The sequence below is a fragment of the Jaculus jaculus genome, chromosome 7 (assembly GCF_020740685.1).
Source record: "Jaculus jaculus isolate mJacJac1 chromosome 7, mJacJac1.mat.Y.cur, whole genome shotgun sequence".
Classification (NCBI taxonomy): Eukaryota; Metazoa; Chordata; class Mammalia; order Rodentia; family Dipodidae; genus Jaculus; species Jaculus jaculus.
This window is the reverse complement of record NC_059108.1, coordinates 117,684,017-117,702,522: the sequence shown is the minus strand read 5'-3', so window position 1 is coordinate 117,702,522 and position 18,506 is coordinate 117,684,017. Positions and strand designations below refer to the sequence as shown.

At 38.8% G+C, this 18,506-nt stretch overlaps 1 protein-coding gene across 2 annotated transcripts in view; it reads left to right on the top strand.

Annotated features, from left to right (window-relative positions):
* The window catches only part of Kcnh5 (potassium voltage-gated channel subfamily H member 5), a 307,625-nt gene that overhangs the window by 54,052 nt on the left and 235,067 nt on the right, over positions 1 to 18,506 (top strand). For both annotated transcript variants that reach the window (XM_045154767.1, XM_045154768.1), the window contains 2 exons: positions 10,584 to 10,699; positions 14,495 to 14,887. In XM_045154767.1, coding sequence (XP_045010702.1) covers positions 10,584 to 10,699; positions 14,495 to 14,887 — 509 coding nt within the window. The remainder of the gene's footprint in view (positions 1 to 10,583; positions 10,700 to 14,494; positions 14,888 to 18,506) is intronic.

The window sequence follows — 18,506 nt, the reverse complement described above, 5'->3', positions numbered from 1 at the left end:
TACCCTCTGGCATCTTTAACTCAAATACAAAGTAGACTTTTTTTTTTTTTTTTTTTTTTTTTTTACTGGAACATACTTGTAATAGTCTTTTCACCTACAGTTCATTTGTTTCTTTGAAAATTCATAGTGCCTCATCCCAAAGCCAAAGAAAATATTTTTTTCACCAGGTATATTATATTTTGGGTTATAAAACACATTCCTGCCAATTTAAAACAAGAGCTGTCTTGGGCTAGGGAGGTATCTCTGCAGGTAAGAGTGCTTGCTACAAGTATAAGGGCTTGAGAGGGCCTGAGACCGCCCGAGTTTGGTTCCTCATGTTAACAATTGTGTGTGTCCGTGCATTTCTGTAACCACAGTCCCATAGTGAGCAGAGACCACAGAAACAGCCGGGCTTGTGAAAACCACAGCTCCAGAGAGAGACTCTGTCTCAGGGAATATGTAGATGAGTGATAGAGGAAATACATCCAATGCTCTCTGCTGGCCTCTGTGTACACACACACACACACACACACACACACACACACACACACACGAAGAAGAAGAAGAAGAAGAAAAAGAAGAAGGAGGAGGAGGAGAAGAGGAAGAAGAAGAAGATTTGTCTTTGAAAGTATATTCTCAGACCACCATGGAATGAAATTAGAAATCAATACCACAAAAATACATGGAAAAAATTCCCAAATATTTAGAAGATAAACAACACATTTATAATGTGTGAGTCAAAAAATTCTCAAGGTACTAAAATATGTTGAGGGCTGGAGGGATGGCTTAGTGGTTAAGGTGCTTGTCTACAAAGCCAGAGGACCCAGGTTTGATTCCCCAGGACCCACATATGCCAGATGCACAAGGTGGTGCATTCCTCTTGAGTTCGTTTGTAGTGGCTGAAGGCTCTGGTATGCCCATTTTCTCTCTCTCTTCTTCTTCTCTCTCTCTAATTAAATAAATAAATAAATAAATAAATAAATAAATAAATTTTTTTAAAAGGAAAATGTTTTGAACAAGATATAAATATACTAATTTCAAATTTGGCAGAGGCAGTAAAAGCAGTGTTTAGAGGGAAATATATAGCATTAGATGCACACATTACAAAGGAAGAAAGCTAAAATGGTAATCTGAGTTTCTGGAAACTAAAGGATGAATTTTAAACTAAGCAAACCGAAGACAAAAAATCATAAATGTAGAGCAGAAATCATTGGCATAGAAAACAGTATAACTTTAGAGAAAGCCCCACCAAGGCCAATTCTTTGAAAGGATCATTACAGGTAATGAATCTTTGGCTAAGATAATGAAGAACAAACCACCAATATCAGAAAGGTGTGTCAATATGTAAAGGTGCCTCACATGAACTATATCTCAAAATATACTTAAAATAAAAGATAAAATGATTGATATATGATTTGTAATCTAAAATATTCTTCAAATAAATTTTGCCATCTTCATCCATAAATTACAACTCATCTGAATGAAAAGCTTTTATGTCATATTTCTCACCCCTAAAATATTTGTATTAGATGAGTAATGTTTTTTCACACTGACTTTAGGAGATGCTGTGACACAGTTGAACCTGGCCCAGGAAAGGGCACCACTTTCTTACAATTTTGGCATGCTGAACATTAGCGGTAGAGTCAATAACCACGCATTTATGGAAGCAGAGAGTTGGTAGTATTTTGCAGTGAGTTGGGGGAAGGTGCTGATATAGAAAAGTTGACTTTTATTTTGGAACCTGACACTTCCCCATTCATCTGCCCACATCTCCATCTCTGAATCCCCACATAAGAATCTCAGAGTACTTTGTAAGGCACAGTCTCTTATGGGTAGACTATTTACTTTATTAAAAACATTTAAATCAGCCCCAGACAACACAGACCACTTGATTTTCAAATTATGGCCTCAATAGATATGCAAATTAAAATTTTGTGAAAAGTACAAATGTAAAATATCTCTTTCTAGGGCTATAAATTCTAGAGGGTGAGCTTATTTATATAAAAAAGAATTTTTTTTCTGGTACTCCTCCACACCTTACATGTACATTATAGATCACTAAAAAGTTTTGTATAATGTAACTATGAATGTTTTTTATGAGCTACTTTTTATTATTCATGTGAGCTGTGCATTTAATATGAAAAATTCAAAGAAATGAAATATTTATACCAATGTTATCATCCATATCTTTGAAGCTGGAAGTAGGAAAGCATTATTTAAAATCTTGGTAAAATAATATATCTCTATGCTTTTAAAATGGAATTAAAACCATGGAGCTCCTGGAAATAGCAGGTGTGGTTTCATGACAGTAACATAATTTCAAAATGATTAAGGTTGTGCATTGGACAAGAATGCAGTACAGTTGTTTTCAATTCAGTCTTTACCATTACAGTTACTCAACATTAGCCTTTTCATGACTCCTATAGTAATATTTGAGTAGCCTCACATTACTTTTATTTATTTATTTATTTGAGAGAGAGAGAGAGAGAGAGACAGAGAGAGAGAGAGAGAGAGACAGAGAGAGAGGGAGAATGGGTGTGGCCGGGCCTCCAGCCACTGCAAATGAACTCAAGATGCATGTGCCACCTTGTGCATCTGCCTTATGTGGGTCCTGGGTAATTGAACCTGGATCCTTTGGCTTTTTAGGCAAGTACCTTAACCCCTAAGCCATCCCTCCAGCCCTCCCACCCATCTTACTTTTATCTAATTTTTTTTCTAAACAAAAAATTGATTTGGCAAGACACTCCTGGGAATCAAAGTTCCTTCTTCAACATTCCCACAGGAAGACAAGCAAACCAGGCTCTCCTCCAGTCACTCCTGTTTCTTGGTTATCTATTGGCTGAGTGTAAGAATGGTGAAGGATGTGAATGAGGAGTGAGTGGGTATGCACTAGTTATGTAAGAGGGAAACACAGAATGGACCAGAGACATGGCACGATTGCTTGGCAGTGTAGAGGTCCTCTCAGGGCCCATGGCCCCAGTTTAGCTAGCATCTGAGCATCATTGTGAAAGGTGTGGCTGCAGAAGCAGATGAAAAGCTGAGATTTGATTGGATGTTGTGGGGGAAGAATCAGTGAAAAGGGGACAGTGATTAGGGCCAGGGGTCATGTCCTTTGAAGATTTTCCAAAAGTGGTTGGTTGGAGTTGACAAACTCCAACTTATTTTATTATTATTATTTTTTAACCAAGAAACTTAGACATATGGTTGAAAGATTTGAATAAATGAACCACTTTTGAAATTTTGTTTCTCATTCATATATGGGATAGTCATTGTAGCATGTGATGGCAGGCATTACCCAAGTACAACTCTTCCTGATGGCAAATGCTCTGATCACCCAGATTTCATCCTGAATTATTTTTCCCTTTCAAATGGATGCTAATGAGTAATATCAACCATATCTTTGAATTCTACCATAACAGACAGCAGCAGAAATCATCAGAGGGGAAGGATATCAACTTTGATGGTACAGTTAACATATACCAGGCTCTTTATGTTCATTATAGCTCATTCCTCCAAATTTGAAAATTAGCATTATTATCTCCATTTTCCTGCTGAAGAACCTGCCACTTAGTTTCTGATGGCTTTCCTGCCTCATCTCTGGATTGCTCCATGCTGCTTCAGCTGTTGCAGTGGGAACTCACACTTGGGGTATAGCCACCTTAACCCCTGCTCTTGGGCTAAGCACAGGGTGAGAACATTCTCATTCTCATGGAGCTGTACTGTTTTGAACCAAAGAAACTTCCTGATAATAATGGCAGGGATGGAGTATTCCTGTTAGCTTTGGTGCCTATGATATTGAGGCATTTTAACTGTTGTTCAAATAATTAATCAATAGTATCTGATATTTATTTATAATGACACACAAAGGCAAAACAAATTACAACCCAAACATCTGTTCTGCTGGTTATCTTTGTGTGTTCTGAAATAGACGGCTCAAATCTCTGCCCACTTACACTGTACAGTATTTTCAAACAGACTCTAAAAACTTCCAAGATAATTACAGTGTGAAATATTTTGTGCCAAATAGTTATGGCACCTTCTTGCCAATAACTGAGACAAAAAATCCTCCAGAATAAAAATAACAGCACAAATAGTAACCTTCTTGCAAAAAACCAGTGGTTTTCTTTAGAGGGTGGATGACAGGTGAAATATGAGTAATTAGACCACGTAGTCTCTTTGGCTAAGAGCATAATTGTTTACCTAAGCTTTTTTCTTATAGATTAGAATCTTGTGTTGCAGTCTAATAGATTGATTGAACTGCCTCTGTAACTTCCTTTTATTTTTAAGATTAGGCAGTCCATGACAAAGAGGTTAATTGCAACCCAATAGAGCTAAACTAATGTTTTATTAAGAAGGAGTTGGCATCCTGAGCTTTTAGGAGAACAAATGTTCTCATAATGCCACAAACAACTTACAGAGCAAGCAGTCGGCTCCTCATATTCAGCTGTCTGTTCATATTACCCCATATCGACCACATCTAAGTAACGTCAGCAAACTGTGCTGAATAATCACGCGCACTAGTTAGGTTTCTAAAGGTGAGACCAGTAAATGTATCACTGGGAAAAGTTAGAACTGCTGATGTTTCTTTTTTTCCTCTGACCTAGACAGTGTGGCTTCTCAACTTCTGCAAAGTTTGACTGTAAAATGGGGGCTGGTAAGAGATCTAATGAGCTCATTTAGCAGATAACATAGGCCATTCCAGATGCGTAGGCATAGGGAAGTTCAGCATGGAATGGCAAATAGTGTAAAACTAGAAACTTCTTCAGTGTGCAAGAGAGGCACATACACATGATCAGGAGGGAGCAAATGCTCAATCTCTGAGGTGATGGAGGAGCGGGCAAGAGCTAGACTTCATTTTGTCTAGAGCTGGCATGGAAGGAAGGGAAGCTAAAAGCTATTGTGTTTTGCATGGTTTCTATTTTTTCCCTCCAATGAAGTATTTGGACAGGTATGGGGGTGAGGAATAGGCATCATTGGATATATTGAGAGAAGTGCTTACATTAGATCTGAGGGCTACAGCAAGGCCCGAGGCAAGAGCTCAGGGAGCTGGTCTTCACAAACTCCCAGGGATTTTCTTTTGACACGAGACATACCTTAGCTTTGTGTTGGTTCTCTACCTCATAGGGCATTTTTATAGCAAGATCCTAAATGACTACTCACTGTCAAATGACTTTGGTTTGTTTTCTCTGGGAGGAAAGAGACCTATCCACGTCTGTCTGTGTTAATTTCTTCCTGTTCATAATTTACCATTCTTTTTATGTTTCAGCTGTTGTTTTTTAGATAGAAAGAGAGAGAGAGAGAGAGAGAGAGAGAGAGAGAGAGAGAGAGAGAGGGAGAGAAGACAGACAGAGGGAGAATGGGTGTACCAGGGACTCTAGCCACTGCAAACAAACTCCAGATGCATGTGCCCCCTTGTGCATCTGGCGTAAGTGGGTCCTGGAGATTCGAACTAGGATCCTTTGGTTTCTCAGGCAAGCATCTTAACTGCTAAGCCATCTCCAGCCCCCACAGCTTTTTTTTTTTTTTTTTTGGTTTTTCGAGGTAGGGTTTCACTCTAGCTCAGGCTGACCTGGAATTCACTATGTAGTCTCAGGGTGTCTTTGAACTCAAGGCGATCCTCCTACCTCTGCCTCCTGAGTGCTGGGATTAAAGATGTGCGCCACCACCCTGGCTCAGCTTTGTTTTTTTTTTTTAAATTTTTAAATTTATTTTTATTTATTTGAGAGCGACAGACACAGAGAGAAAGACAGATAGAGGGAGAGAGAGAGAACGGGCGCGCCAGGGCTTCCAGCCTCTGCAAACGAACTCCAGACGCATGCGCCCCCTTGTGCATCTGGCTAACGTGGGACCTGGGGAACCGAGCCTCGAACCGGGGTCCTTAGGCTTCACAGGCAAGCGCTTAACCGCTAAGCCATTTCTCCAGCCCTCAGCTTTGTTTTTGAAAGCAGAATATTCTATTTTCTTCAGTCCAAAGCTCTTCCGGTCATATCACAAATTATACTAACACCTGCTAAAAGCTGAGCATATTTTTCTTTATATTTTACCTATATAAGGCAGATGATGTATTTATTCCTATTTAACTTTTTCACTTATTTCCTTATTTATTCAGCAGAAACATATTTAGTGCCCCTATGTGCCAGTCATCATTCTAGATGAACAGGGACAGAAAAGGTGTGATGCCTAAAAGTTATACCATGGAGTGAAGACATCTTTCTTCTGTGTGAAAGGTTGTTTCTCTCTCAGAACACACCAAGATTGAAGACATTTTAAAATTTTGAATTCATGTTTACATTAGTTAATAGTAATGTTTTCCCTTTAGTTTCTTTTTATAGCTTTTCAACAATACCCCTGTTTATACTAGAAATACATATTTTGTTTCTATTCATTAGATTTTTATTTAGGACACTAAAATAAGGTTAAAAGAGATATCTCTTGAGAATATCACCTATGATCATCACATACATATATATTACATGCATTGTATATTCTTTCAATCAAATAATACACAAATATACACAGGCATATTTGAATACATGTTTTGTGAGTATTTAAATTAGAAGTACTGTATGTAATATTCTCCGCATAGAAGATTAGAATATGACAATAAGCTTTCACTTTCTTCCTCACAAAAATCTTTCCTTCATAACAGTAGGAGATTAGAAAATATACTTGATTTGTATTCTTTATTGTGTTGTTGAATTTATTCATTTAGTTCCTTTTTATCAGAATATTTTCCAGGTAAGCTTTATTGTACACATGAAGTAAAAATATTTTTCTTTTTTATTCCACTCAGATACACAAGAGTATAACATTTGTTATGTTAGAAATATGAGCCTTTATTTAAAAAAAAAGATTGGTGTGGAAGTTTCCAGAAATAGCCTATACAATTAGATCCACTTGATGTAGAACAGGAAAGTTATCAGGTAATATTTCAATATGCCAGTGGCTAATATAGTTACAGTCATTTGAGGACATCTTTATTACTTTTACCCATCATAGCAAAGTTTACTGTAATAAAACAAAATGAAATTGAGTTTTGAATTTAATGTTTATAGTTACAAATAAAGTTTAATTATTGTTTATTTATTTACTTATCTGTAGCCTATTACCTGCCAACTCTCATACCATGAACAGATGGACATTAGTTTAGCAAAAATAACTGTGTTAATCAGCAATGGCATCAGTGTTGGTCACATCATGAGAAGCATGTGTACAATGGTGCAAAAGAATAGAAGAGAGCACTATCTATCATCTTATGGGTAGATCAAAGAAGCTTCCAGAAAAAAAATTACCTGAATTTACAGTGAATGTTAGCTAAAAAGCTGATCGTGGTGGAAATTCCAGGCAAGTAGAATGATCACCTGTGACAACACACAAACATGGGACATCATAGAGCATACCAAGAACTCATAGAAGACTGAGTTTCATTTTGAACAAGATATGGTTACAGTGTAAATATTAGGAGTCTAAATACAGCCACTTAATGACATCCTGGAAGCCTGAGAGTTGCAGTAAAGATTTTGAAATAGGGTAGGGACATGATTTGTCTTTTAGAAAGAATTTTGTCAGCATGTGGATATGGTCATTAGGATGCCTGACTCAGGTGAAAGATTCTTATTGAGAGAATAAGGATGGAGTGAGGTAGTTCAATTTGAGACATATTTATTGATAAATTATAACCTAGAAGACTTAGAAGCAACTAACTATTCGAGTTTATGGTTAGGTTAGAGTAAATGGAAGGTGGTGAATGCCTAGTTTATGGTTTAGACAGTTAGAAATATCACTTAGCAATTGACCAAGATCAGGGATATCAGAATGATTCAGGTTTGCAAACATGGGGAGAAAGTGTGACAATTTTTGAACAAGTTGAGTATCAAATGCTTATATCTTAATAAAAAGGTGGCCAAAGACACACAGATATGCAAATTTGGCACTCAGAAGGCGAGCCTAGGTTGGTGACAGAGAATGCATGTTGTATTTTTACATTGAGGTAGAAATTTTAGGGAGCTGGTATAAGGTACATTGTACAGGATAAGCCTTGGGTTTCATGTAATTTCCAAAACCTAACCTTGTTTTATTCCAGTCACTAGGATGAGGCCAATTAATGAAGAAGACAGAAGATCCTTCTATCCATGGTTGCCCATCTATTTCTTTCCCAATCTAATTACCGAATACATAGAAGGAGCTAAATTGGTGGGAGCAATCCAAAACTTAAATGAAATCAAAATGAGCTTGAAGAATAATAGCAGTCTTTGGATTTTATGACTGGACAAGTATTAGTCTGGTATATGCCCAAGACTTCTTCCTTCAGTTTTTATCATATTATCTGAAATGTCATCATGCCATTAGAATTATTCCTTTGAACCAGTCAGCATTTTCTTTTCCCTCCTTTCCTTCTTTCCTTCTTCCTTTCCTTTATTCCTTCCTTCTTTGCTTCATTTGTGTGTGTGTGTGTGTGTGTGTGTGTGTGTGTGCATTCTCTTATGTATGCAAGTACACACAGTTGTGCCGTAGCGTGTGTGTGGAGGCCAGAGGACAGTCGGGTTTCTCCTCAACTCCCACCTCGTTTGGGACAGGATCTTGTGGTTCACCACTGCATTAGCCAGGCTAACTGGTCAGTGAGCTTCTGTCCCCACCTCCCTTCTCACTATAGGCATGCTGGGATTGTAGAAACCCACCACAGCTTTGGGATGGTTCGTGGGGTTTGGGGACCTAAACTCTGCACTCATGCTTTCCCATAAAGCACTTTGCTGAGTTATCTCCCTAGACCCTGGATTTTGAACTTTTAAGAATTTCTTTTGGTGAATATTCCCACAATGAGCGATACCATGGAAGTTATCAAGTAGTTCTAATGGACTCTTTAATAGAGAAGAGCTTTGGAGATACCTAGGATAATTGAGATGGGGACAGAATATGGTTGGTTTTGTTCTATTTGTTCGCATCTCATTGACATTTCTCTGAAATTAATGATTTTAATAATCGCAATTTGAGGCCCCAGAAGAAAGTTTTTTTTTTTCCCCATTAAGTTCACATTCCTTTCTTCCAGAACTGACTGCTCTTTCAGAAAACATTATTAGGCTTATAGATATTCTGAACATAACTTTTAGATATCAGTGCAGTTGCTAATAGAGAAATGACATTTTGCTATGCTATAAAAGGTGGATGTATGTAATATGAACCATAATAATTGAGATGTGTAAAATTGGGCCTTTTATATTTTGTATGTATATCAGTCCATACACAAATACACAATAGCCCTGTTTTCATTTGGGTCTAGCAGCTTCTGTTACACATAGAATTCATGATGTATTATTTATACTAATAGGGAAATAATATTGGTTTGACACAATAAAAGTGTATTTCTTGTTCTTAAAAACAGTCCAAAGCCATCTGTGGTGGTGCACGCTTTTAATCCCAGCACTTGGGAGGCAGAGGTATGAGGGTTGCTGTGAGTTCAAGGCCACCCTGAGACTACATAGTTAATTCCAGGGAAGCCAGGGACAGAGTGAGACACTGCCTTGAAAAACAAACAAACAAACAAACAAACAAACAAACAAACAAACAACAAACACAAAACAGTCCAAGGCACTGACACATGACACATGGCTGACACATGGCATTTCTTTTTTATTGTTTTGAAATTTTTAAAAAATATATATATTTATGAGAAAGAGAGAGAGAGTGAGGGAATGGACATGCCAGGGCCTTCAGCCACTGAAAACGAACTTTATATGCATGCACCACCTTGTGCATCTGGCTTATGTGAGTCCTGGGGAATTGAACCTGGTTCCTTTGGCTTTTCAGGCTAGTGTCTTAACTGATAAACCATTCCTCCAGCCCTATATGACATTTCTTAATGCACTGATTCAATGGTTTTGCCATCCCCAATCTTGTTGTTTGCATCCAGCTTGTCGAAGGAAGAGAAAGTGTAGACAAGCCACAGTGCTTCTTAAGCAGATATGTGGATGTGACACTTATCATTTCTGTTTACATTCCACTGGTGAGAACTAGGGACATTCAACACCTAGGTGCAAGGGGCACTGGGAAATGGGTTGCTGACTACACAGCTGGACCACAGGATTTTGTGACCCGTTATCTGTCTTGGCTATAGGTACTGTATCGTAGACATAATCAAAAAACAAAGGTCCCATATAAAACTTGTTCATTATTAATAGTAACACTTCAAATATGTGATGGTGTCTATATAGAAGTCAAGTGCTTTAGATGGAAACTTTTCATTTGTTCTGGATCTTATGGGCTTACTGAGGTCATTGGAATGTTTTTAAGAATGTTGGACTCCTTGGGCTGGAGAGATGGCTTAGCGGTTAAGCGCTCGCCTATGAAGCCTATGGACCCCGGTTCGAGGCTCGGTTCCCCAGGTCCCACGTTAGCCAGATGCACAAGGGGGCGCACGCGTCTGGAGTTCCTTTGCAGTGGCTGGAAGCCCTGGCGCGCCCATTCTCTCTCTCTCCCTCTATCTGTCTTTCTCTCTGTGTCTGTTACTCTCAAATAAATAAATAAAAAATAAAAAATATTAAAAAAAGAATGTTGGACTCCTTAATCATTATGCATGAAAAATTGTAACTCCTTTTCTTATTTTTAAGGTTGGACAAAATTTGCCCGATTGACACGGGCTCTGACAAATAGCCGAAGTGTTTTGCAACAGCTCACACCAATGAATAAAACGGAGGTGGTCCACAAGCATTCGAGATTAGCTGAAGTAAGTGTGACACTTAGTTTCCCATGATGGTGGTCTTGGTATATATTTTTTAGCCTCAACCTATTCAATATAAATATTTATGGCTACTATATTATGAATGCTAAATGACAATTTATTTTTCCTTGTAGAAATATGAAATTTCCAAATATTTATTTTCACCCCTTCAAATGTTTGCAATGGGAGTGTAGTTCATGGTATCTCAGCTGAACTGTGTGAGATTTAATGAACACACAGGATAGGGAATTAATTTATCCAATTATTTACTTGCATAGCACTTATTTATTGAAGGATTTCTCTGTGCTCAGCTGTCTACAAAGAATTTAAAAATGAATAAGAAATGGTCCATTATCAAGGGGTTAAAGACACAGAAGAGGTAACTGATAATAGAATATAAGATGCGCTTGTATCTACTCAGACTTAGAGACCTAGGATAGCTACTTGAGTGAGGCAATACCTGATGAAGTGAATATTGATGAAAACGTAGGAGTTTGACAGGTGTAGAAGGGAGGCCAGAATGTGAAAAGGCCTAGAAAGGTGAAAATATGAGGGCGTCAATATGAACTCATGTGGACAAATTCAGATGATAATGGGTAGGTGAGGTATGCAGTAAGGTGGTGGTGATGGATGCACCTCATATGGCAGAAAAATAATGTGATCACATTCACACCTCAGAAAAATCTCTCAAAGGGAGGTTGGACTCAACTGGCTTCTTTTATAATCCTATGACTTTATCGTGGTCATTTAAAATTATTCAGAGCAGGAGTCTATAGCTACCAACAGATTACTAAAGGGCTCCAAGGAAAGAAGCTGATTAAGATCCCTTGCTTGAACTCATGGATCCATAGAGAATAAGCAGGTAGGGAAACCGGGTAGGAAGTCTTAGTGGTTGTTTAACTTGAATGATCATCTCCTTAAGCAGGACATTGGTAGCAGAGGTGACAGACTAAAGACACACTGCACGAAGTTACTCAGTTTTTTTAAAAGATAATTTCCCCTTGATATCTCATCATTTTTGTTTTTATGTTTGAGGAATTCTTATTCCTATTTCTTCACATCTGATTCTTTTTTGCTTTGCCTTATTTGGTTATTATTTTGACTTACTTGGCTATTATTTTGTGAATCAGTCAATGAATGAGGTTTCAAAAATCAGATTCCAACACAGAGCTGCTCCCTCCCAGGTCTAAGGCTTGATTTCAGAGAAAATGAAGAAATAACCAGGCTTTCAACTGATATTTAGACTGTGGTAGTACCGTGGATGCTATTGGGTTTCTATACTCAGACCCAAATGAAAACAAATACATCTAAGAATGTTTTTCTTTTCCTCATTTCTACTCAAACACTCATACAATTTGCTTAAATTATGGATCTTATTTTGCTGTGGAATTTTAGGAATTTTTACTTCTTTAAGACACAAAATTTGGCCTCCATTCTACCTGATCTCCTAAATTTGGAGCTGATTACCAGTTTCCAAATTCCAGTCTCTATGGGAGCAGTCAATTGCTCTTCTGTATAATTGACATAGTGACCTTGTACTGACTGCCTGGTTCATGCTTGTTATGGTAAATTCCCACCCTTGCCTTGTCAGAGACCCTATTCCATTAGAGTCAGTGTTCTCAGACCTTTGGTTGGGAAGAATGTGAGTGAAAACAAACATAAGTAAGGGTAGGATTGCTTACAGTGCCATCTTCCAGACATAAAATGGCTTGTATATCCATGACCTTGCAGTGCCTGGTACTACCTACACAAGGCCCTGATAATGGGAGGAAAAGATGTTGACATCAAAATAGAAAAAGACACTAATGGAAAGGGGGAGGGGTTATGATGAAGGCTGGATTTGTGAAGGGAAAAGTGGGTGAGGGGAGGGAGTTGTCATGATTTGTTTTCTATAATTATGGAAGTTTTCAATAAAAAGCTTAGAAATTAAAAATTAAAAAACAAACAAACAGAAACTGTGAGCTCCTCCTCCCTCCACCTGAGGTGCATTGCATGTGAACGTGCAAAGGAAGTAACGCTGAAGGGAGGCGATGCTGCTGGGTGGTGGTGAAAGAGCTCGTGGTGGAGCTAAGATGAACACAGACCTTTATCATGAGATCTCAAAATCCAGACTCTTCTGTAGCTATTCCGTGTTTTCTGCCATTGCTGTTCTGCTTCTGGCTTTCCTGCTCCCCCTCTTCTTCCTTTTCCTCTCCCTTCCCATCGAACATGTTGGGGGCACTTTTCACATATTGGTTCTTCCTGTCAGAAGAATTAAGTTGGAAATGTCTAATGAAATAGAATACAAAGATATCCAAAGGAGAGATTTTGAAAGTAGAGATATAACTGAGAAGCCACACTGACTATTTTCATCATCCTTTGGGGTGGGTTCTATCTGCTTTTTTTTTTTTTTTTTTAATTCAAGGTAGGGCCCTGCTCTAGCTCAGGCTGACCTGGAATTCAGTATGTAGTCTAAGGGTGGCCTTGAACTCACGGCGATCCTCCTACCTCTGCCTCCTGGGTGCTGGGATTAAAGGCGTGCACCATACTTCTGAAATCCTCTCCAGATGGTTCCAGTGTGAGCCAAACTAAAATGATGCTGAACTCTTGAGCTCAAACTCTCTAGACTGCATACATTCACATGGACAATTGATTGAAGCAGATGTATTGGCTGCTGGAAATGTTACTTAACAAGTTGGCACTTAGTGATCTCTGACACATATCGACACTTAGCTTCATTGAGGGCATGGAGAAAGGGGGCCAGATGTGTTCATTCAACCTCCACACTGTTCGGGTTCTAATAGGCAGTGCGAAATCCTGTGCTTGTTTTTTGGCTAGAAGTATGGTTTGCACCCCCTTACTCTTGCAGGATCTGGTTTTCCTCCATGTTTCTTTTTTTTTTTTTACTTTTTTAAAAAAATTTTATGAACATTTTCTATGATTATAAAATATATCCCATGGTAATTCCCTCCCTCCCCACCCCCACACTTTCCCCTTTGAAATTCCATTCTCCATCATATTACCTCCCCATTACACTTATTGTAATTACATATATACAATATCAACCTATTAAGTACCCTCCTCCCTTCCTTTCTCCATGTTTCTTACTTTAATCAGACCTAATGATATCAAGTGAAAATTTAACTAACGTATTGAAAATTTTTCACTTGTCAAAAAGTTATGGAGAAGCAAGCCTGATATTTAGCATTTTTTTTTTCCTAAAGGGAAGCTGCATCTGGTTGGAAACACAAAACTCTGTAAATGGTGGTCTAAGGGAAAAAAGTGAAAAAGCAGGCTATATACCACAGCTCTTACCCTACCACTCAGGACTCTTGCAGAGTATCAGTCAACAGAAAGATCACCAATAGTGAGGCTCTGGGGTTCAGGGAGGCCTTCAGAATCACAGGGATGTTTCCTAAGTTGTTGCATATATGAGAAGGATGAATAATGGTGGGTCACCAAAGTAACTGTGGGACAATCAGTGAGATAGATGTTTCTAGGTGGGCTTGCAGAATACCTCTAGGCAGAGGCATCTCCAGAAGTGGATATCCAGTGTTGATGTGGGTCTGGCTTGGTCCCTGGAGGACAAGCCAGAGGGGATAGTAGACCAAGCAACTTTTGTAGAGTGATTGGACTTGCTATAACTACCTTTGAACAAACTTTAGAGCAATCCTAAGAGGAAGATGAAATGGTAGAACATGTTAAGCCTCAAAATCAAGAAGCATGAGAAATGTGCCATGATACAACTCCTGATGAGATTGAATTCATTGCTAACTGTGCACAAACATCCCACTCATTTCTAAAATTATTTTCTCTTTTCAGGTTCTTCAGCTGGGATCTGACATCCTTCCTCAGTATAAACAAGAAGCGCCAAAGACGCCACCGCACATTATTTTACACTACTGTGCTTTTAAAACTACCTGGGATTGGGTGATTTTAATTCTTACCTTCTACACCGCCATTATGGTTCCTTACAATGTTTCTTTCAAAACGAAACAGAACAATATAGCCTGGCTGGTGCTGGACAGTGTGGTGGACGTTATTTTTCTGGTTGATATTGTTTTAAATTTTCACACGACATTTGTGGGGCCTGGTGGAGAGGTCATTTCTGACCCTAAGCTCATAAGGATGAACTATCTGAAAACCTGGTTTGTGATCGATCTGCTGTCTTGTTTACCTTATGACATCATCAATGCCTTCGAGAATGTGGATGAGGTAAGTTTTATGGGTTTTTATAAGTATTGTAGATTCTGTGTTTTGAAAACAACATGATCAAAGGATTCCATAGACTCTACAGATAACTTTTTGCTACCACTCCAGCCCCCACCTTAGTAATCAGTTGCCACAAGTTGTATTTGATTATTTTACATTAATTTTTATCCATGCCTTCCCTGTGGTTTCTGTGAAAATGCTAATTTCTAGGAAGAACAGCTATGGCTAAAGTTGTGATTGGAGAAGGAGCAGGAGAAGAAAAAAATGGCAGCATTTGGATCAATATGGCTTACAAATCAGATAATGGATTCAGAGTGGATGAAGGTGATGCTTCTTTGAAAACAATACAGCATTTAGGGCTGGAGAGATGGCTTAACTGTTAAGGCACTTGCCTGCAAAGCTAAAGGACCCAGGTTCAATTCGCCAGGACCCATATAAGCCAGATGCAGAAGGTGGCACATGTGTCTGGAATGTGCAACAGCTGGAGGCCCTGGCACACCCTTTCTTTCTCTCTCTCTGCCTCTTTCTCTCACAAATAAATAAAAATGAAATAAATTTTTAAAATGCAGCATTTACAAAGGCTATGCATCCATGCATAGATCTCTGGCTCTTTCCCTCTGTGCATATATGGTGATGTCATTAGAGGGGGATTAACAGAGTCAGAACTGCTTTTTGAATTTTTGCCACTTTGATTTCTGCTTTTGCTTTAAATGTTGTCTGAATATATTTATGGGTAAAAAGTACATTTGATGACTTTTGATGTTCAGTCTAATTCAAGGTTTTGTTCTTATGATGTTATCTCTAAAAATAGAAATATTTAAGGTATTTAGTGTCTCAAAATGTTACTTTGTTCATAGCTTCTCAGTCTTTGTTAATAGGGAATTACTTACAAGTTGCCATACCAAGGTAATTGATTGCAACCAATAATTTCACTAGTGAAAGATAAATGAGTCAATATAGAATATCTTCTTATATATATTACTAAATGACTCTTCTTAATGGGAAATGTAGGCTAAAGGCTATAAAATTTTATTTAGATAGTTGAAATAAGTTCAGCAGATCAAATTTTCAACATTGTTACAAGGTTAACAATGTACTATATTCTTGAAAAATGCTGGGAGAATGAGACATAAGAGAGTGGGGGCTGGAGAGATGGTTTAGCGGTTAAGCGCTTGCCTGTGAAGCCTAAGGACCCTGGTTCGAGGCTCGGTTCCCCAGGTCCCACGTTAGCCAGATGCACAAAGGGGCGCACACGTCTGGAGTTCGTTTGCAGAGGCTGGAAGCCCTGGCGCGCCCATTCTCTCTCTCTCTCTCCCTCTATCTGTCTTTCTCTCTGTGTCTGTCACTCTCAAATAAATAAATAAATAATGAACAAAAAAATATTAAAAAAAAAAAAAGAGAGTGGAAGTCTACTTGTCAACTTTTCATCACCATATTGAAATACTCCACAGGCTGCTTAGGAAGTAAACAGGTTTCTTTCGGTTATAGTTTCGGAGTTTCTAACGTATGATTGAGCGTCTCCACTTCTTTTGGCCTCTGCTGAGCGGCACTGATGGCAGAATGTGGTAGCACAGGCAGTTACATCACAACTACAGAACAAGAGAAAGGGGACATGAGAGACCTGCATTCACTTTCACAAGCACACTGCCAGTGACCAAGAACCTCTCTTTAGGCCCTACCACACTAGAAACCAAGTCCTTATATATAGACCTCTGGGGAACACTCAACTCCAAACTGTAGCAAGGGGTAAGTGTTTTTAGCAAAAATGATGACTAACTGAGGTAACACTTATGCTCATTAGCAAGATTTAGTCATTTCCATATGTGCTACTTACTTCAAAACAACATGGTGATCCATTATAAATGCATTCAACTTGCCAATTAAAATAAATAAGCCAAGGGGCTGGAGAGCTTGCTCAGTGGTTAAGTCACTTGCCTGCAAAGCCTAATGACCCAAGTTCAATTCCCCAGCTCCCATGTAAAGCCAGATGCATAGAGTTGTGGATGCATCTGTTCCTTTGCCGAGGCTAGAGGCCCCGGTGTGCTCATTCTCTCTCTTTCTCTCTACTTTCAAATAAATAAATAAAAAAAATTAAAAACTAAAAATAAACAAACCAAAAGTTTGACTTAATTCATAGAAAAGTATATAAGTAATAGAATAATTCATAGAAAAAAATATAAATAATAATAAATGTATTTATAATTATGCTTGTGAGTACATTATTTCAGCAGATAAATATATGAAAATATACTCAGCCTCATACTTATTTTTTATTTATTTATTTATTTGAGAGTGACAGACACAGAGAGAAAGACAGATAGAGGGAGAGAGAGAGAATGGGCGCGCCAGGGCTTCCAGCCTCTGCAAATGAACTCCAGACGTGTGCGCCCCCTTGTGCATCTGGCTAACGTGGGACCTGGGGAACCGAGCCTCGAACCGGGGTCCTTAGGCTTCACAGGCAAGCGCTTAACCGCTAAGCCATCTCTCCAGCCCAGTCTCATACTTATTAAAGAAAATACAAAGTAAAACGATCATGGAATACCATCTTGGGTTATCACAGCACAAAGAGCAGAAGTCTGGTAGAGTACTAGAGTGGTCAGGACAGCGGCTGAAGAGGTGAGCTGCACACATCTCGGGCACAGGTCTCTGCTGGGTGGAGCATGGCCACTGCGTTCTGCTCAGGCTCCTGGCTAGGAGAGCCAGCTGTTTGCATTTCTTTCAAGCTCTGAATCCAGTGATACCTGCTGGTAGTGTGAAGTAGGCCATTGTGGGGTTGTGGGAGTCCTTCTACTGCAGAAAGAAACACAGGCTTCAAATAGCCTCCTCCCTTTCACACACCGTGGACTCAGTTGATAACAGCTTACACATGGTTGTCTTTATAAAGGTGGCTGAATTTTGCAGTCACGTACAGGTACACAATGAAGTTGCATTTTCCCAAGCTGCTCTAAATTCTTGGTGGAGTTAAGGTGGAAGATGATAGGTCCACTCTTACCACGTTTGTTGCGGGACTCCCCATTACTGGGCCCTCTCTTCTTATCCAGCTCTTCCTGAACCCCTTCGTAGATGACAGATCTGTATTACAGTTTGACGGTACACTCCTGTTTCCTGTTCTCCATCCTTTATCCTCTCCAGATATTTATTCCAGTGAAATTCTTGCACCAGTTACTCTAGTTCGCCACTTGCTTCTTACAGGACCTGAGCTGACAGTGGGGACAAGAAACCTGCATATATTGCTCAAGGGAGAATGAATAGATAAAGCCTATGTGAAGAACAATTGGCAACTGCTTATTTTCTTTTAAAAAAGAGCAGACTCCAGAGGAAATTGCTTTAATATTCTTATCTGCTTCTGGGCCACCAAGTAACACAATTATGTAGCTTCTCTTTTGGTATTTCTGTTTTTGGCTTCATCTTTAACTTCTCATAATGTAATATAAGATTTTTAGCTTCGTTTCATATGCATTCTATTTCCACCACTTCATTTTCACATTATGGGTAGGTCAGCCTTTTGGCTCAATAACTACAGAGTGTTTAAAGCTAACAGGCTCTATATGCTGAGGCTTGGTGCATTTGTGGTTACACTGCCTCATTCGCACTTTCTGTTTTCCCAAGAGTTGATAACTGT